This window comes from Phragmites australis, chromosome 15, assembly GCF_958298935.1.
Source record: "Phragmites australis chromosome 15, lpPhrAust1.1, whole genome shotgun sequence".
Lineage (NCBI taxonomy): Eukaryota > Viridiplantae > Streptophyta > Magnoliopsida > Poales > Poaceae > Phragmites > Phragmites australis.
Window position 1 is genome coordinate 29392575 of NC_084935.1, and position 20997 is coordinate 29413571.

General features: G+C 43.9%; 2 protein-coding genes and 1 long non-coding RNA gene across 3 annotated transcripts; 1 reads left to right on the plus strand and 2 right to left on the minus strand.

The window, feature by feature from the left end:
• Nucleotides 1–1988: 1988 nt before the first annotated feature.
• On the minus strand, nt 1989–4750 carry LOC133892289 (uncharacterized). The gene is made up of 2 exons (XM_062332974.1): nt 4382–4750; nt 1989–4084 (listed from the first exon to the last, which is right to left on the minus strand). The coding sequence occupies exon 2, from the start codon at nt 4074–4076 to the stop codon at nt 1989–1991; it is 2088 nt and encodes a 695-aa protein (XP_062188958.1). The 5' UTR covers nt 4077–4084; nt 4382–4750.
• A 4451-nt stretch (nt 4751–9201) lies between these two features.
• On the plus strand, nt 9202–12783 carry LOC133892525 (uncharacterized). The gene is made up of 4 exons (XR_009904383.1): nt 9202–10384; nt 11505–11775; nt 11895–11959; nt 12041–12783. It is a non-coding gene; the product is annotated as an uncharacterized LOC133892525 (long non-coding RNA).
• Nucleotides 12784–15684: 2901 nt separating this feature from the next.
• Nucleotides 15685–17855, minus strand: LOC133892526 (uncharacterized). Its single transcript, XM_062333364.1, has 2 exons — nt 17726–17855; nt 15685–17575 (listed from the first exon to the last, which is right to left on the minus strand). Exon 2 carries the CDS (start codon nt 17540–17542, stop codon nt 16022–16024), a length of 1521 nt encoding a protein of 506 aa, XP_062189348.1. The 5' UTR covers nt 17543–17575; nt 17726–17855; the 3' UTR covers nt 15685–16021.
• Between the last annotated feature and the right edge of the window lie 3142 nt (nt 17856–20997).

Here is a 20997-nt window from a genome sequence, read left to right on the forward strand (position 1 = left end):
TAGAATTTCAGGCGGAGTGGTGGTGGTGCTAACTGCATTTCCTTTTCTTTCTGAATCCAGTCCATGATCTGGCCTTGCAGTCGGATGTGCGCATGTGTAACCCATAAGTTGATGAAGTGAGCGATCAGATGTGCCCAATTCCACAAATCCTCATCTTGTCGTTGCAACAGCTTTCTTTTCCTAGCTCCAGGAAACGTTCGCCATGTGCTTGGCATGAAGATGTTTCCCTTCTCAACCTGAATGTATGCAGTGCCATGTTTAGACTTCCAAAGCATTTGGTAGACCGTTGCTTCGGCATTCTGATGGAAGAAATCTATTGCTATTATCCCTATCAACTATTAGATGATGAAAGATAGAGTCACACACTCTCAAGTGTTTTTACCAACGCAGCAAATAGTGGTGGAAGGTGGAATCATACAATCTCAAGTGTTCTTACCAACGCAACAAGGCTGTACAACCGATGGCTTGTTCGTGAAGCCTTGTGGAGGGTGGGTTGATTGCAAGAGGAAATATGTTCTAATCAAGAGAATATAGAGCTCAGAAGGCACAATATAGTAGCAAGGATTAATAAAAATTATAATCATATTAGTAAAACTAAATAAATATCCAAATTACTAGTCACAGTTGTTAGCCTATAGTTCCTAGCACAATATGCTGAAACAAAGAACCAAGCACAAAGAACAAAGGATGCTAGCACAATCTAATTGATTGCTTTTTTCTTTTCTTTTTCCTTTCTTTGTTTTTTCTCTATTTTTTTGGCAACTTAGGTCTGGTACAAGAGCGAGTACCTCATGACAATATGTAGATGTAATCTAAGTAAAACCCAAATAATCTACAATGGTGGCTACTGAGTATCTGAGAAGGAGGGATGTGCTAAGGTTGTGTGTGGTCATAGGATTGGCCAGGGTGGAGGGGGGGGGGGGGGGGGGAGGGCACACAACCTGACTGGACCCCGACATGCTTACAAGTCCCGACATAGTCTAAAACAGTGATGCAACACTTTATTTTGATGACTCCGACTGAAACCTTGACAAATCTAGCAATGGGACCAGAGCCCTTTCCAATTACTCATCCTAAGCTTTCCAATGAGTATAAGCATGCCGCAATTGGATTCTGTATGAGGGAGATATGTTAGTTTGAATGGGGTGTTATCTTCTGACTCCGAACCGAACTTTGAGTATGAATTGAGGGCGAATTAGAGTCCGGCTTGGTGTGGAAGGGGGTGACGTTCAAGTGGAGTTGTGGTCGAGTGGAGGTGGCAACTTTGGTAGACAACATCTCGTGAATTTAGGATCAAAGAGAGTAACAAAACATCTTTTGAATTTAGTAGCATCTCATTCTCACAAGGAAAAAGTCCCAGTTAACAGTGAAAACCACTTGAAATGTTATGAGACACGAGTATGGAACACGATTGTGACCGGAGGGATCTAAGATTTCTGGTTTTTGAGATAATGGACGATTTTTAAACCAACTTCATAGTTGAGGGATAAAAAATAGATTTTTTCTTTCTTACAAATATTAACATGGATAGCTAGAAACGAGCTCACCTCATGATTTAAGCGATGGGCACAAACTCTTGTTATTGGAGTTTGTAATGGTGAAACCATCGGATGAATATTTGTATTGCTTATATCCGAAGGAGTGATGTCGTTATTATCCACCCTTCTAGGTTCGCGCGCAAGGTCTCTCAAATCAGTCGCTGAACTTGGTATCCACCGACAGACATCTTGGTTAGGATGCCATTGCCATCAAAGGCTACTGATTCAACAACATGATCCATTATTATTGTTGTTTAATTAAAAGCTTGAAATAGCCTCCGCCCTCCCGACGTGAGGGCTTGTAATCCCAAACTGAAGAATGAACACGAGCGATAATATAAGTAGAGGTACAGAGATGAGAGGCATCGATCCTTACAGACAAATGTAAGAGGACAGTTTTTTTCCCTCTGATATGGGAAACGATGCATGCTACGATTCGCTGACACTGGCCTAAGCATTCCTGTCGGTTCGACAATGTCCAGCGTGTACTGCTAGCATCCAAACGATGGTTGTGAGATCACCACCGCGGCTAAGCTGCCTGGCATGGGAATCCCTGCTGCATCGGACGGATCCAAAGATGAGCATGCGAACCCAAACCTTTAATATGAATTTCAACAGTCGTGGCATATTCGACTGTAGTTCAACATGCTTCCAGTACTCCTCCCACCACGGCCCCGAGAAGAAAAACTGAAGTAGTTTCAAGGATTTTTCCTTCGTCGGATTTGTCTTCCAATCCGAAGGTTCTAGGCGTCCTAGCAGCAACTCTGCGCAGTAAGTTCCATCTGAGAGAATAATACTTTTTTTGTAAAGACAACTTTTGTTAGAATCAACTAGCTTGCCCTCCATGCATTGTAGGGCGCTGGCAAGCTTCTTTTCTCTTGCTCTACCTCTGGGACTTGTTCTCGGCCTGCAGCTGGAAGATTTCTTGGCATTAACCTTCCATATTGTTTCCAAAGCAACGCGGGTTTCTGTGTAAAGGCTGTGGAGCTTCAGCCCAGGTAGCATTTCTTGGCGTACAGCGACGAGGAACACCATGTAGTCTGACAGCGTCTTGATCACCTTCCCATCTGGGGACGATGCTGCCTCTTCATCGATGTGCAAGAAGAAGACGTCCGTGGCAATGTGCCAGATAAGGACGAGCTCTTGTAATTCAGGACCGAAATCCAGAGCGTGGTCTAACAACCTACGATCCTCATGACCGAGAACAAGTGCTTCGGGCTTCGCCTCCTTCTTTTTCTCCTCCTCTTCCTTCTCCTTCCGGGATGGTGTCATTAGTAGCTCCCATACCCGTTCGAACACCAACTCCTGTTCTGGAACCTCAAAGCCCCTCGAGTACTGGTATTCCTTCCAAATATCATCCGAGGCAAACTTCTTCAACTGTCTGCTGAAGAATCCACTCCGCGTGTTACCATGGGTGCACTCGCGCAACAAGTTGTACTGCCCAATGGTGCCCGACCACCGTCTGTAGCTACTACTTGGCAACCTGTAAAGCAGCAGCCAGCGCGGATCCATAGGCATGACGGCGCGACGGAGCCTTTGCCACCTCCCAGAGCACACCAGTTTATGGTGAAGCGGCCCTGGTCTGTCTGTCAGGAATGCATACGTCCAAGTCGAAGCTAGTGCTCCCAGCAGCCATCTGACATCCAGGAGGAAGGTGAAAACCAGCAAGATGTAGGTGATAACGACATCTGCTAACCTGTGGCCATCTTTACTGTACAACCAGAACAGCAAGATGGCGGCTGCAGTGGCGACAGGCGAGGCGACCCGGACGCCATAACCACGCCAGGTGTAGATGACGCTTGCCTTGGTGTACAGTGTGTCGTACATTAGAGAGAGCTCCATCTCGACCACCTTGCACTTGTCCTTCAGAGTCAGAGACTCCGAAGAGAATATTGTTCTGCTGGGTTCACGCGCATCATTGACGACCCAAAAATCGGCGAATGCGCCCTTGCAGATGTCAAACAGGTCGTGAGCAACAAGCAAGGCTTGCTCATCATTCAGCTTCTGTCTTCTTGTTGCACCCGGCTGCCTCTTTCTTGTACTCTGGATGCTGCTCAAGTCGCCTCCCCGAAGCGCCAACACCTTCTCTACATACTTGGCAATACCGACGGCGAACATGATGGCCGATGCTGGGATCAAGGTCCCTCCACCGCCGATGTATACGTGCTTGTATAGGACATAGATGGATCCCCCGACCTTGAAGAAGACATCCAGCGCTTTGCGCTTCCAGAGCTTGCTGTCTTCCAGAGAATATGCGGTGATGTTGTCCGTGCCACCCAGATACAGCAGCAGCAACGCGGCCCAGAACGCGATGAGCTGCTGCTCGTGTGAGGTGCTGCCAAGCGACAGGTGGCTCAGGGCGTAGTTCACAATGGAATCAGACATCTGGTACGCCAACCAGAGGAGGAGCGTCCGCCAGTCGAAGGCCCTATGCCGACGGATATCGGCGAAGAGGAAGAGAACCACATGAGCAACAAAGCTCGAAAGGACCATTGCCCGGATCAGCCATTCAGTCATGCGGGTTAACAGTCCAGCCATTGTTGCTCCTGCACCAAAATTAAGATTGCATAAATATATTTCATCTATTCATAGAATGCATCGTGCTGATCGGCATTAAATATATATCGCGCTAATTTACAACTTAATAATACATGTATATGCATAGCACATCTACACGCATGCATGGCCGCACGTACAGGACCAAATCAAGTCAAGTGAAACGAGAGTTAAAGAACGAAGTCATCAATTTACAACATACATAGACATCTAGCATTTGGATGGTAAAACAAGAGGATAAAATTAAGTGGAGCGATATGTCAGAATGAGGCTGAATAGATACATACCAGCGCCACTCGATGAATTACAACTTCCAATCAAGACAAATTTTTCTGCTATTCCAGGCGTCCCGAGAAAATCAGCAATCAATACGACTTCCCTAGCTCTCCTTTCAAGGTAAAAGAGTGCTTGACCAATTCCAAACAAAAAAAAGGTGCGATCTATCAGCGGCTGTCACTTCAAATATTCCTAGAGCGTATGCTATGTAGTTTAGGGGAGGCTAAATAGATTCATTTGGACAGATCAATCTCTCATTTGTTATGTTGCTTGAGTAGCTATGTTCTCAAGCCAGCAAGGATATATAAGTGTGGTATCGTCCATATGAAACGTACTAACCCTCAGTTTTTTACTTGACGCTCTAGAACAAATCTATGTGGTCAAATTAACATTCTAATATTGAACATAGCCATGTGTTAGATTTCAAAAGTTGGATAACGTCTTTGTTCTAAAACATGTTGTCTTTTGGACATTTACATGATATGCAATATCGTACATTGTAAATACTTTTAGTACAAACTACGCAATTGATATATATATATATATATATATATATATATATATTGGAGATATATGACTACAACATCTTCATGATTTCCCAAGGATTTTTTGCGAACGACCAACGTTTTTTGTTCTCCTTTATAAAATTTGCTCAAATTGCCGAGGATTTTCTAATCCAATTTTAACATTTCCTGAGGTGAAAATAAATTAGCAAAAACAAATCACCGACAAGTAATTCCCAAGAGAAATAACCATTGGCCATTTAAATAACACTCGAGAAATGTCCAAAAAGGCTAGCACACCCTCAACCATTTGAGAAAATTTCTAAAGAGGAACAATTACCATCGGTCATTCACAAAAAAACACTCGGAAGATCTTGTAGTGTATATACCATGACAAATCTAATAGTGTTTTTACCCTGAGGTATCACTAAATAATACCTTCTGAGGTAGTAAAATTAGGTACCTAGGTACCGAAATTTGGTACCTCCCAAGTTATACTTTTTGGTACCTCCCAAGAATGGTAAAAAGGCTCCAAATCTAATGATATAATTTTCACATGATTAGTGTGAGTAGTTTAATTTATAATGTTTTCATGGTGTTAAGGTTGGAGAAGCATGGTGTTAAGGTTGGAGAAGTTTGGCTGAACGTTTACCAATACAATGTAAATATTTGTGAACAAAGTGAATATATGAAAACCGATTTTCCTAGACTTGTCACCATAAGATAAATTTATAATATTGCACCTCGTTTTTCTTACAAATTATAGTGATCTGGATTTTCAAAAAGTGATGGCGGAAGTTGTTGTACATCGGAGCCTGTAAAAAATTAAAAAAACGTTAAATATCAAAGGATGGAGACAACATTAGTTAATCCCTTCAGCTAACGAAAACTAATATTTACATGCATGTGGATGTGGTCATTTTAATGGCATTTAACGGTCAATGTGTTCGCAGGGCTACGTGACTGCATGTGAGCGTGATCTGTACTTACATGGTACTCCATATGTTTCGGACTCTGTAAACAAGTACATTATTGCCTGGTAAGGTGCTGAAGATAATTTTAAATACCATATGGTTAAATGGGAAGTATTGTGCAGATCTAAGGAGTTTGGGGTTTAGGCATTGATAATACTAAGCCTTGAATAAGTGTTTGTTGGTGAAGTGGATCTGTAAGATTGTCAAGAACAGTGAGGAAACTTGGTGTAAAATCACAGGAGCCAAGTCTGATGGTCAGTTCTTCAATTCTAAGAAAAGAGGCTCTTCTCAATTCTGGCAAGATTTACATAAGGTTAAGCATATTTTTCAAATAGGGGCTTACTACAAGGTTATTAGGGGGGATAAGGTGGTCTTTTGGAAAGATACTTGGCTTGGAGATGTTCCTATTTATGTCCAATATTCTGAGCTGTTCAAACTCAGTGGTGATCCTGATGCTCTTGTGAAGGATTGTGTCATGAATAATAATTGGAAGATTGCATTAAGAAGAACTCGAATCAGTTTGAGCAAGAAAAGCTACAAGAGTTGTATAGGAAGCTTCAGGAAGTGACCTTGAATGGCAACGAGGATGAGGTGTTCTGGGCTTTAGATAAGTCTAAATTTTTTTCAACCAGATCTCTTTATAGATTTCTCACCTTTGGGGGCATTATTAGCAAGGGTGCTAGTAAGATTTGGGAGAGCAAGTTACCCCTAAAAATTAAGATTTTTCTCTGACAAGCTTCTCATGATAGAGTGCAATCTGTTGCTTCTATGAAGAAGAAGGGTTGGGAAGGAAGTGAACTTTGCTATTTATGTGGGTATGCTGAAACAACTGATCATATTTTGTTTAGATGTCCTTTAGCCCGTTTTACTTGGTGTTGTCTCATGGAGTGCTTTGGCTGGTCGATCCAGCCAAAGTCTATAGAGGATTTGCTGTCTAACTGGATTAGTTTGAATTTTAAAGGCTCATAAAAACTGGGTGTCTTTCTTTTTATTGGTCTAGCCTGGGTAATTTGGAGAACTCGTAATAAGATGATGATAGAAAGGAAATTTCTCGCACTCCCCATTGATATCCTTTTTTCTAAAATTTTCTATTTGCAGAAATGGAAGATCCTGTTTAAACCGGAGGATAGGAAGGTCCTGAGGCTTCTGTGTCCACTACTCCTCGGTGGATTTCATCCTTTGCTATGAATCAACAGCTCATGTCAGATGTGGTGTGTCGGTGTATTTAGAACCAGGGGTCCCTAAGTCCCGAGGCCAAACCGGCCGCCCACCACATATCACCACCCTGCAAGGTAAAAGCAGAGACTCGGGAGAGGGTGCTCGGGGCTGCACGTGGCAGCCCGCGAGGACTCGGTGCCCCGAAGGTCTCACTCAAGTACTCGGGAGAGGGTGCTCGGGGCTGCACGTGGCAGCCCGCGAGGACTCGGTGCCCCGAAGGTCTCACTCAAGTACTCGGGAGAGGGTGCTCGGGGCTGCACGTGGCAGCCCGCGAGGACTCGGTGCCCCGAAGGTCTCACTCAAGTACTCGGGAGAGGGTGCTCGGGGCTGCACGTGGCAGCCCGCGAGGACTCGGTGCCCCGAAGGTCTCACTCAAGTACTCGGGAGAGGGTGCTTGGGGCTGCGCGTGGCAGCCCCCGAGGACTCGGTGCCCCGAAGGTCTCACTCAAGTACTCGGGAGAGGGTGCTCGGGGCTGCGCGTGGCAGCCCGCGGGGACTCGGTCCCCAGAAGGTTCGCGCAAGATCGTTCAAAGACTCAAAGGGCCCCGTCGCCAGAGTGTCATCCAGTCAAGGGCCCGATGCCGCATTTAATAGGCGCGCGTGGCCTGGCATTCTGACATCCTGACATTCTCGGCTGCCCACGCCCCAGTGTCAGACCCGGCCATGCCCTGGCTGGGGGGCGTGGGTTCATTAAATGCACGGGTCCCGTCCCGTTTCCACTTGCGCACCTCGGGATAACGTTACCAGAATCGAAGCACTCGGCCTGCCACCCTGCCCTGGCAGGAGAACAAGACAGAGTGGGCGCACCGGGCACCTCTGAGGCTGTCCGGTGGGCCTTTTTTTGTGGCACCCCGAAGCTTCCGCAGCGGCTAGTGGTCGAATGCGCGCCGCCTTCCTCCACCGCCCCTGTCACTTCACCAAAATGAGATGATTAGGCCTTTCTCCGTGGCACCTGGGCATTGGCATCCCCTCTTTCCCATTCAGGATATGTCGAGGTCGGCGCATCTATAAAAGGAAAGGAAGGAGGACGCTAGAGGAGACGGAGAGACGAACAACGAAAAAGAGGAGGACAAGAGAAAAACAAGAGGTCAGTCAAAGAACAAGAAATCACCACCCCCGATCACAAGACAATCAAGAAACCAGCCAGCTAGAACATAAGAGCCTCCTGCTCTTTGTAAACAGCTCTCCCTCGAGAACCAGATATACCCTTGAAGGATCTCCTTCAAGGATAGATATAACACTCATACAGGAGTAGGGTGTTACGCCTCCGCGCGGCCCGAACCTGTTCAAAAACCCGGTGTCCCCGCAAGCCATCGCATTTTATTTCCTTTTCCGCTCATTTCCCGTGCAAGCTTTTCTAGGATCATCCCCCCGGCCGAATCTCTAAAAAGGGGTCTCTCGGGATCCCTGCGACAGGAGTTCACTCTCCGACATGGTGGAACTCTAGTTTCTTCTATAATCGGCTAGCCGGTTGCTGTTAGGGTGTGCTGATCCTATTTTGCTACTTTGCTCATGGGTGAGTTGTTCGATCTATTTGATGGTTATTTTGGATCGATGACTTGTTTGCTGGTCTCCTCAGCTTGTGGTCCACTGTATGATTTTATTGGCTTTCAATAAAAACTGAGTATATCTCGTTTTTTTAAAAAAAAAACAAGTACATTGCCATGTAGTGGGTGGAACGGAACAATGAAATCATAAGGAGCAAGATGTGAATGGGATGGCATCGATTAAAGTAGAAAGATGGTTGGTGAGCCATCAAACAAGAAGTTAACGACGAGATGCCTAATCTGCCGATATCTTCCCTTATTGTAAGGTCATCATATCTTCCAGACTGTAACAGTGTCGAGCTATTCAATTGATTTTTTTGTACGAAGTTGAAGAGGCATCATGTCTGTATGAAGGCGGATCGAGTCACCACGTTGTCGAACTTATTTGTATTAGGACGAGTAATCTTATCTTATATCTTATTAAAGTGCTACACTTTCTCACCACGAGATCGAGCCACGTCATCTATAAAAGACAGAGCGTCCGATCAATCCTTTGAGGAAAATCATCCGTCCGATCTCTCACGTGCGACGTTTGCATCAAGATCCTTCGAGAAACACCGATTACCTGTTCCCTCCTCCTCTCCTGCGATGGCACAACTCAGTAGCTTGCAACATCGAGCGAGGCCTTGTAGCTCACTAGGTTGCTAAGATTTGGCGGAAACAATGGTGCTGCTATATCAAGTATATTGATACACTAACAGCAAACTGGAAGCAGTATCAAGTAGATTTGAAACACGATGTAACATCAAGAATTACAATCGAAAATCTGACAATCCCAATTGAACTGTCAAAATATTCCAATGATTGATGGTTTGCATCAGGTTTATCTGAAGTTCAATGGCTGCATTACTGCTTGCATCAGTGTTTTATGTAGTTCTGTTCTAATATTGCTGCCTGTATTAGATGCAAATAATTGTATCTGCGTTATCCTCTCCATTGTCACATATGCTGGTTAGTGGGTCAATGCCTGGTGCCTTCATAAGGGCTGTCTTCACATATGTTGACCATATATGCGCTTTCTGCCATGAGTCTGTCATAATTTAATATTTGAGCATGCTTGCAGCCAAATATATCTCTCACAAACCATTTGATCTCATGTGAGTTCCCCTCTCTCTTCTCTTATTTTCGCCCTCCAACCATATATAACTGCTGGTCACAAGCAGTTGCTACTTTCTCTGCTCTAATATTCTACCTTGAACCATAGCTACTCCTCACATGCTCAATGAAATGCATGCAGGGAATATTAGTTATAATAACTGGTACACTATCTCTTCCTGTGATCGCCCTCCAAGCACATGAAGATGAAATGGCTATTACTGAAGATAATCTTGGACAACCTAGCTGTAGCTATGCATCTTATATATTCTATCACCAACAGCTATTTAAGATCATCAGATCTGTAGCTCAATGTATAAAGCATCTTCTCATGTTGACATGTAATCCGGCTTAAAAATAACTTTGGATCTATATGAAGGTTGAAACTTGTAATGTAGATCAGTCATAAAATTTTCAATATATACATATAGTGTGTTTCAAAGTAACAGCTATTTTCATAAGTTTTTTCTGTATACTAAAACTGGGCTGTGATATCAATAATCTAGGAAATCAAATAAATTAGTTCAATTAAACTGAAACGAATCATTACATAAGTTATAAGTAAAGAAAAGATATCTGATCTTGCGTCTATTTATCTAATTTCAGGACTACCTCTCAATCACCTAAAGCAAAGACAAGATCAACGAAGCGAAAAAAAAAGCAAGGAGAATCCAAAGGTAATAACCCAGAGTGTCCCAATTACACATATTATTTATTTTTTCTAATTGCAACGATATTAATGAAGCAATATATTCTGTCTGTGTGCATTGCGTTTAATAGAATGTCAACAATAAGTATTTCATTCAATGATCTACTGCACTGAACGTTGCCAACAAAGATGTTAGCTTCCTGAACCAGTACCCTGTTTGCACGGCTGCAATGGATAACAGAAACTTTACTTAGTGTGATTGAATTTGTCAACTTTTGAATCATGATTGAATTTGACAACTTTACTTACTACATGCCTGCAGAATCTTATGTATATCCAACTACGTGCATGACGAAATTTTCAAATGCATTGCCCTTGCCGAAACTCATGGTGTCAATCATACAAATTACAAAATCATACAATTGTTCTGTGCACATTTCTTTCCTTTTTTGTATATCTTCAATCATTTGATTCTTATAATTATAGGTTGCACCTAGATTTAAATTCATGATCAAATTGCCAAATCAAAGGTCCTGTCCTGCACACATTTGTCTTCCTACTCGTAAATCTGAAATCATACAAACCGGGCCAAACAGCTGGACCAGGCCAAACAGTTAGACTGGGATTCCATTCGAGTGCACCCTAGACCATATTCCAGTTCTCACATGTAAATTGGCCATAAAAACAATTAGACAATACATAGCGGAATTTCTGCTAGCAAATTAAAAAACTACCACACTGACTACTATCTTATGACACCAGTTTCAGCTATCTAGCTCCTCACGTGTCATCGTCCTACTACATTAATTTGATTGATAGTACCCGTACACAGTCACGAGGCCTCAGATCCAAAGAAAATATTATACAGGTTAGAGCAAATTTTTTTTGACAGTATCGTCCAAGTACAGAATATTCCCTGGAAACCCAGACGCTACAAATAGGAGGTATAACCTAAAGATACAAACTAAACCACTTGAATTTCGCTATTTCAGGAGAAATATTTTCATAAATTAATATCAATGTGATTCAAACAATAATTGCAAACAGCATATGAGTATACCTGCTTTTTCTACAACTCTTCCCAAAACAATAATAACCTTGTTTGACACTAGTAAATGAGATTAAACAGAATATGACTATACTTGCAGGGTTATTCTATGTACGCTGAAATACCACCAGATGCAATGCCGCTGCTTGAGCCTCGACTGAAAGAAGGAAAAAATAGTTCTCATGAGGAAGATAACAGTTGAGAGCACAACCTGGATTCAAAGTGGTCCGAAATCCTTATATGATCAGGGTAAATAGGAAAACTGAAATAGCTGAAGTGCATAATCTGCCTCCTGAGTTTCCAAAATACACTTCCTCTTACAATATTTCCAGATTTATATCAGCACACGAACAAAACTGATCAATTTCTTGGTATGCACATATTTATAATATCTTCTCAAGTTTCAACAAAATTCCTTAATTTGATCTCTTATATAATCCCTCCTCATTTACAGATATCATAGGTCAGATCACTTATGTTTCCAATGCAGCAAGAGTGTTAACCAGTCAAGGGGAATTACAGACAAAGAAGGATTATCAACCTACAGGATCTCAGGTTAATAGGCTTCTCATAATTACATACATCCTACTTTCAAGTATAATTGCAGGTATCCTAAAGTTTGTGATACTGTTACAGTGGCAACAGAGTTGAACTCTCGCTTTGGGGAGCAAGAGCATTGGAATTCAATGGAGAATCAGTTTATCAAATTGGACAAAAAAACACATTATAGCTATCTTTATTGGGACTTCCATGAAGTCATATAGTGGCAGGCCTCCTTTCTTAAGCGGAACTTCAGCTTGCCGTTGGTACATAAATTTAGATGAAATTGATAGAATCACAGCTTTTTATAGAAGGTAATAAATACAAATATATCTTCTTCTGCTCCTCTTTTCATATACTTTCCTGAGAGCTATTTTATGGAGTATACTACAGTATAACGTATCATGTTCAATTAAAAGAAATACTCTTCAAGATTAATTTCACTTTTTCCCTTGCACTGGTGTAGTTTGAGCAATACAGATATTTCTTTGTGCACAATTTTTTAGCCCTGCTGATTCAGCAATTTCCCACGTTTCAAATTATAAGACATATCTTTGCCATTTTTTAAGTCATTTGATTACAATATCAGTTATACAAGGTTATCAAATTATCTCAAACGGTGTTCTTATGTATCGCTACCGCTTTGCTGGTGCTATATCTCATAGACTGGATATCCATCCAACTACCTTCAAATCTGCTTAATTATAATTATAAGTATACCAGTTCCTGAAATGCCTTTCAAAACAAATAAACTTTCTTTGGAAAATGCAATTACTCCAAATGCTCACGTCTAAACCATGGATTACAAAGCACATAGACAATAGCTTTATTTCATCACGGGTCGTAGACAATAGCTTTATTTCATCACGGGTCGTCTACATAGTGCACTCACATATGCGCGCCAACGGCACGCTAGTTTTCTAGTTATTCCATTGTTTTCCTTCAACCAACTCCATGGCCAACCTTTGTATAAGGATGTGTAAGCCAAGAACCTAACCTGATACAAACTTCTGTCCTACTTGAGCTTTAACAAAAGCATAACTAATATCTCCTACGATGAAAAAACTCACTACTGAAAAATGGATAAAAGAGACAGACATAAGTGACGGGTTATTACACGATCCGTCACTTATGTCGCCTCAGGTCGGGACCAGGTAATAGGTGACGGGTCGTAATATTGCCCGTCACCTATAGACGTGAAATGGGGGGTGGGGGGGCGGGGGGGTGGGGGGGGGGGGAAACAACTGCAAGCACTTAGTTATGATCCCAACTATGTCTGTACTTTCTGAAAGTTGTAATATTACACTAAGGAAAAAATCGTCCTCCGGTGCATTGTCATCTTTCTGGATAAATATCAGACCAGCCTCAATTCCATGCTCTGCAGTGAAGGGCACCAACCATAGTAGAAACGAAGGGTACTCGTTTCCCTGAACAATTTTATGATGTAGTTCCTTGCCTGCAAAAAGGTGCTTGATAAGGAGGCCAAAGGGCATGTGACGCCGTGGTGTTCCACCAAGCTCTATAAACCTTAGAAACTCACTAGCACCATCTGCAAACCACTCAAATCTTTGAACAACCGATCTGCTCAACTCATTGTTGTTGCGGCTCAAGGTGGAGGAAATAAATGACTTGGTAGCATGCGCAATCTGTTTAGGAAGGGAGGAATTCCTTACCTCTTGTTCCATCAGTTCGTCTTGTATGATTTTCTGCTTGTATTTGTGCAGTGTGTCATCGCACTCTTGAGCAGCACGCTTCAGCTTCTTGCGCCAACGCAACAATGATACATCAGAGATCAGCCACCTATCGGATGTCTCGAGAGCAGCCACCAACCTGATGTGCGCCATCTCTAGCCTCTCCAAGCTTTCATTTGAGTTTAGTTTCTCTTTCCCCTCAAACCTGTGAACCAGACCAGATAGGATCTGGCCAAATGTCTCCTGGAAAACCGCAGAACCGACAATATCTGCCATTTAGGAGGATTCAAGCATTTGTGGCATCCCTTCCTTGCTCAGGAAATTTAATTCTTGGTCGGTGCAGTACGAGTGTATGAGAAATTGATGCAGGTTAGCAGGTTAGCGAGGAAGAGGCGGTGTTTGGCTACTTTGTGCCTGCCGATCAGGGTGGTGGGCAGAAGTAGCACACTCTACTCCGAACTCAGTGTTTTGGTATGGAGCCGAAGGGCATGTGGCTTCATATCCTTTTGTTGTATAGTCTTCTTCCGCTGCGTAGATCTTTGGATAGTTAGAAGTTGAGAGGTTTTGTCTCCTCCTAGCTCGCTTTTGTTATAAATTGTTGGAATCAGTTGCATGCTTAATAATTGTAATATAAATATTTATTACTTGCTCTTTATGGCGCATTAGAGGTGGTGTATGGCGGCACTACGGCGGTAGACGAGCGCGCCCTCCCAGGGAGACCCATCGTTGAATTCGTCAGGGAAGAAGCCATCGTTAGCGTCGACGGCGGCGATGGGCTTGGTGGTCCTCCTCTTAGTCATCAGTGGAGGTGGTGTGCAGGAGGATCGAAGGTGGGGAAGGGATGGTGTCGGGGAGCGGCGACGTTGGAGGAGCGCCCTGGCCACCATCGCTCATAGCTCCAGCTCCCACCCGCAGGTCCCTGTCGGGTTTCGGGTCCCCACCAGGTTCAGGATTGGGCGAGATTTTTCACCCGTTATATGTTTCGGGGGCAGGTCAAATTTTGGTTCAGGTGCATTCTCATTGCTTCCGGCCCCGACCCACCCTGTTGTTAGGCCTATTTGGTTATGACTTGCAGAAATTCATAGAAAAGACGATGAAATTAGACACAAATGGATCATATAGAAAGACATGCATCAATCCACCATGAAGTAGGCCATTTGCGGCCCAAAACTTGGTGATGCCGCGTTGCATAGTCCATGGTGCCACGCAACACTACCAGTTTGAAGCCCACCTCAGCCCATCTAAGGTCGAGGTACTTTCCCCTCGCATAATTCTTCCAGAAGCTACCACTGGCATTGCTGGGAAAATTCCCAAGTGTTAAATATGAAAATTGAATCATCAAAGATTTGGACTTATCTTTATAAGTCCATCTCGAAAAATCTACGCGCATTGAGGACACATGGAAACCGCTGAAAATCTTCTAGAAGGAAGACAACCAACTTGTGAGTTGGCCGTAGCCGACATGGCAGGAGAGCCCTAGTGCCGTGCGGCATCCCCTCCCCTTGTGCTGCGTGACAACCTAGGGATTTGTTCTATTTCGTGGCTATTAACTCCCTGCCCTATATATAGACGACCCTCTCGATGTTTACACCATGGAAGATCCCAAGTCTAGAGTCAATCTCGATGAATCGCCTTCAACTTTAGATTTAGTTATTTATACTAGTTTAAGCTAAGTTTAGATGATCTAATTAGGTCATGAGGCTTTAATTAGTTAGAGTTGGATTTGCCGCTATCAAGGTATGCCACGATGTTAATTGTATCTTATACTTTATGAAGTATCAATAGCTTTTATATCAAAGATCTGCGATCTTGTATTCGCAGTCGGTCCTGATTATCATGCGTGTTCTTTATTCTTCATCTAGTTCACGATTAGACAACTAGCTAGTAGATATAATCATGATGATTAGATTTATTAGTCAAAGTTAACATGATAGTTAAGATACGAGCTGAGCTATGTATTTCTTAGCCAAACACTGATTATTAGTTGCTAATGATAAATAACTACACGCTCAAATTTGCAATAGAAAAATAACTGGAGCTTCAGGTAAGTTGCAACTTGAGGCATAATACTATAACCATGTAATTGCCACCATAACATCAGCCGGTGAGAAGCAAACATCACCATACTAACACACATTTTGAACCTAAAAACAAGTGATGTGCCGCACGTACATAAGTTCCTAATGTAGAACATACTTCTTAACTAAGACCAAAAGAACACAAGTTGTTAGTGATATGTAAACCTGCAGACTTGGCGCCGTAGCTCTGCTTCTCTTCTTGACCCTGAGAATTTTTATACTTTGTTGTTCATGACCCTTTCCCTAGAACATTCCATTTTCGTTCTTTCATTTCTCCCTGTTCCCCTGATCGATCGATGATACATGATTTAGAATTTCAGGCGTAGCGGTGGTGGTGATAACTGCATTTCCTTTTCTTTCTGAATCCAGTCCATGATCCGGCCTTGCAGCCGGATGGGCGCATATGTAGCCCATAAGCTGATGAAGTGAGCGATCACATGTGCCCAACTCCACAACTCCTCATCCTGTCCTTGCAACAGCTTTCTTTTCCTAGCTCCAGGAAACGTTCTCTGTGTGCTTGGCACGAAGATGCTTCCCTTCTCAACCTGAATGTATGCAGTGCCATGTTTAGACTTCCAAAGCATTTGGTAGACTGTCGCTTCCGCGTTCTGGCGGAAGTAATCTATCGCCTTTGGCAACATGATCTCTTCCAGCTGTTCCAAGGTAATGTCTGTATGCAAGCAATGTTGCTCCTCACTGTAGATCGCTGCTATTGGAGAACTTTTATTTGCAGGCAGCAAGTCATTTGAAGAGCCATGGGGCGTAAAGACTAGTCCAGCTTTCAGACGTGGAGAATCTTGTAGATAACTTTTGCATTCAGATAGCGAGACTTGGCACTGCAGATTTACTTCAATAACTGGTTCTAGAGAAACATCTGGTAATCCTGACTTGTCGAACTTGCTACCATGACAAAACTTGTGCTGATCATGCTGCTTGCAACATAATGGGTTTGGGCGAAACCATTGAGAGCTAAAGCTATGAACGTTGTCCCAGTGTTTTTTCTGGCATGAATCAACGTATGGCACCCATGAGAAGTCCTGTGTAGTTAGTTGAGTAAGTTCTTTCTTAATAATTTCAACTGTAGACTTGAAATGTGGGGGAAACAACTGCAAGCACTTAATTACGATCCCAACTATGTCTGTACTTTCTGAAAGTTGTAGCACGACACTAAGGAAAAAGTTATCCTCCGGTGCATTACCGTCTTTCCGGGTAAATATCAGACCAGCCTCTATTCCATGCTCTGCTCTGAAGGGTACCAACCATAGTACAAACAAAGGGTACTCGTTTCCCTGAACAATTTTATGCTGCAGTTCCTTGCCTGCAAAAAGATGCTTGATAAGGGAGCCGAAGGGCATGTGACGGTATGGTGTGCCGCCAAGCTCTATGAATCTCAGAAACTCACTAGCACCATCTGCAAACCATTCAAATCTTCGAACAATGGATCTGCTCAACTGATTGTTGTTGCGGTAAAAGACGGAGGAAATGAAAGACTTGGTGGCATGCACAATCTGCTTAGGAAGGGAGGAATTCCTTACCTCTTGTTCCATCAGTTCGTCTTCGATGATCCCCTGCTTGTATTTGTGCAGTGTGTCATCACACTCTTGAGCAGCACGCTTCAGCTTCTTGCGCCAACGCAACAATGATGCATCAGTAATCAGCCACTTATCAGATGTCTCGAGAGCAGCCTCCAACTTGATGTGCGCCATCTCTAGCCTCTCCAAGTTTTCATTTGCATCTAGTTTCTCTTTCCCCTCAAACCCATGAACCAGACCAGATAAGATTTGGCTAACTGTCTCCTGGACTACCGCAGAGCTGACCATCTCCATCATCAGGAGGATTCAAGCATTTATAGCATCCCTTACCTGCTCAGGAAATGAAATATAAGCATGGGGCTGGATATACGGATGAATTGTTCTTGGTCGACGTGGTGTTAGTGTATGAGAAATCTCTGGACAGTGAATTGAATCTGCAGTACGAAGGAATTGTGGATCAAAAGCAAAGATTTAGCTTACCGGCTGTGAGAATCTACCCTTGATTGAATTGCATAGAAGTGGCGAACAGCTTTCCTGACTTCACGAATGAGTACAGAGAAATTTTGGAGGGTACGGTTGCAAGGTAAGATGACAACTTAAGAAGAAGATGGTGATGTCCAATATTTTGAGAGCAAAAGGAAATAGACAAGTCACTAAGAGGGGTCTGATAGTGAGGGGTGGAGAGAAATTGGTCTCTAGAAGGAAAAGAAAGTTGAATAAAGAAGTATAGTTTTTTGACTTGAACAAAGAAGTATCGTTTTTTGACTTAACTTCGCCTCAAGCATTTTATTTTCGACTTAATAGCAACATGAGAATCTGCACTTCAGCACGTGTAATTTAGTTTAACGGACTGTTGACGGAAAAAATAGAAAGAAAGAGAGGACTATATCTGATGCAACAAACTACAGAAGCCGGATTGTTCTAAAAAAGATAACATCTGCACATGCTAGATTACAAGTACAATGATAGATCATAATGCCATCGAAGGAAAAGAAGAATTGTTCCCACTTCCATGGTAGAAGATGTTAGGAATTTAGCGGAAGTATCACCAGGATCATCAAGTCAAGCATAAGATCAACACATAAGACACGATCTTTTTTAACGAGGTTCGGCCAAATGCCTACATCCTCGGGGCATGACTACGGGCGCTCCTCCCCAACTGTTTCGTCTTACCATAGTTACAACGGTGGTGCCTTCTATTTAAAGGCCCGGAATTAGGAGTTCGACTATAACTCTAATCCTAGTCCCACCCAATTACAACTCAAGTCTATCTGTAACCTACCATGTACACATATTCGACACATATTCCAACAAACTCCACCTTGACGAATATGCACGCCAACTTGAGTCTGCCATGTGTGAACCTCCGTGTACCTAGACTTGAGCCGTTTATCTCTACTGCTCATCCTGAACAGTCCGACGAGGATGCCTCGCCGTTAGGAACGTATTCCGCAAAATTTGCAGCTCCCACCTTCATGACTTCACCTTTCAACTTGTATTGATGACCTTCCATCTTCTCACCTATCATCACAGTCTTGCCATCCTGTATCACATTCAAGGTCTTCTTATCTGGCATCGCCTGATATAGCCAACCTTCTCCATGCAGAAATCCAAGCGATATTAGATTTTTCGTAAGTCCCGGCACATGCCGCACACCCTCAAGTAGCACTTCTTGTCCATCATACATCTTCAATTTGATATTGCCGACTCCCATAACACGGTAACCCGTGTCATCTCCCAAGCGAGCAAGACCAAAATCACCTTCAGAGTATGAAGAGAACCACTCCTTGTTTGATGTTGCATGATATGAACTCGCCGAATCTAACAGCCATGCTTCACCACAAGACTTTTCACTTGATAGTACGAGAAGATCACCATCGCTATCCGAGTCATCTTTCTTGGAAACCACAATATTTTCCACGCCCTTCTTCAGTTCTGGACAATCTTTCCTTACATGTCCCCAATCCTTGCATTTATAGCACTGTGGCCCCTTCTTCTTCTTTTTCTTGTTAGTCTCCCTGCCTCGATCACCTTTGACGAAAAAAGCATCTCCAGATGAACTCTCATCAGCATTGTTCTTCCTCCTTTGTTCATGAGCAAACAACGCCGCAAGAATATCATCCACTTTGACTGCCTCTTTACCATACGTCAATGTTGTGACCAAGTGCTCATAAGACCTTGGCAAGGAACACAGAAGAATAATCGCCTTATCTTCATCATCAATTGTCACATCCACCTTCATAAGATCAGCGACAACTTGATTAAAGACGTTTACATGCTCAGCAAGATCTGACCCCTCCTGCATCTTCAGCCTATACAGTTTTTGCTTCAGATACAGCTTCCGAGTCAATGTCTTGGACATGAATTGATCATCTAATTTATCCCAAATCTTCTTAGGTGATGTTTCATCCATGACATGGTACATGATCTGATCGGAGAGACACAACCTTATTGTCGCCGCCGCTTGTGCTTGCATCTCTTCCCACTTGTCATCATCTACCGTGACTGGCTTCTTGTCGCTAAGAGCCTTCAGGATCCCCTGCTGCGCCAGCAAGTCCTTCACTCTTGTTTGCCAAAGCCCGAAGTTGCCAGTCCCGTCAAATCTCATCACCTCGAATTTGGATGCCATCGACGCCATCTACCTGTTGCCGCAGATCGCCGAATCCCGCTCACGTGTACCTCACGTGTGCTGAACGCGCCTCCGCACACTTGTACGTGCGCCCCGCGTGGACGCACAGCCACGCACACGCTGAACCGCGCGTACGCCCGCCTCGTACACCGCTCGTGCACGATCTGCCGCTCTCAAGCCCTGTCGACAACCACGTCGCTTGCACACGACGAAATCGACCCGCTCGATCGCCGCCCGCTGTTCACCGTCAACTGCCACAAGCAACGGTTCATGAACAGTCTGATTGCAATTTTTGCAATCTCGTGGACTTCCTTCTCTGATTGCCTTGCGTTCTGCTTCTGTTGCGCGGTCCCTCGGTTTGATCTCGTATTTATTGCCCCAGCCGTCGCCATAGAAAACCGAGTCGGATCCTATTCACAGTAGTTGGATCCGAATCCAACTCCATCGCGTACACAACCTCATAAATCGAGCCAACCCGCGCAGTCTCCTGACCGGCCCACTCGCCTCCACGCGTCTCCTAGTCGAGTCCGCCAGGGAGACCGCACCTGGCCAGCCGCCTCAGCGCTCTACTATTGGCCTCTTCCTACACTCTTCCGTCACCTTGTGCATGCATGACAGGACAGACAATCAAAGCATCCCCCTTTTTTTATTTGGCAAAGCTGCTGCCTCCTGAACAAACGTAGCTCTTTTCTTTATTCAGCAAAGCAGCTCCTTTTTTTATTCGGCCACATGCACCCCATCTGCATGCATGCATGTCCACCTGGGCCCGTGAAACCCCTCACATGCAAATCCATCTGCATGCATGCATGTCCATTGGGGCCCACGCACCTCACCTCCCATGAGATACTCTCACATGCAACATGCAAATTTGGCATGACCACTGGAGCGCCAGACCGCACGCGAGTCCAAGCCGGACACCGGACTGAGCCAATTGCCCGCGCGTGTGGTCCACCTGTAACGTAGGGAGGATCGACTCCAGCTGCCCACGTGCTAGCCTGCCTCATGAGCCGACGTCCTGTTGCCATGTCCTACCAGGACACGTCTCCAGAAGCTAGCAGGACCATCCAGACCTGCCTCTTCCTTTTGCTTCTGGTCCAACCGCAGTTGTCACGCCGATTTCAGA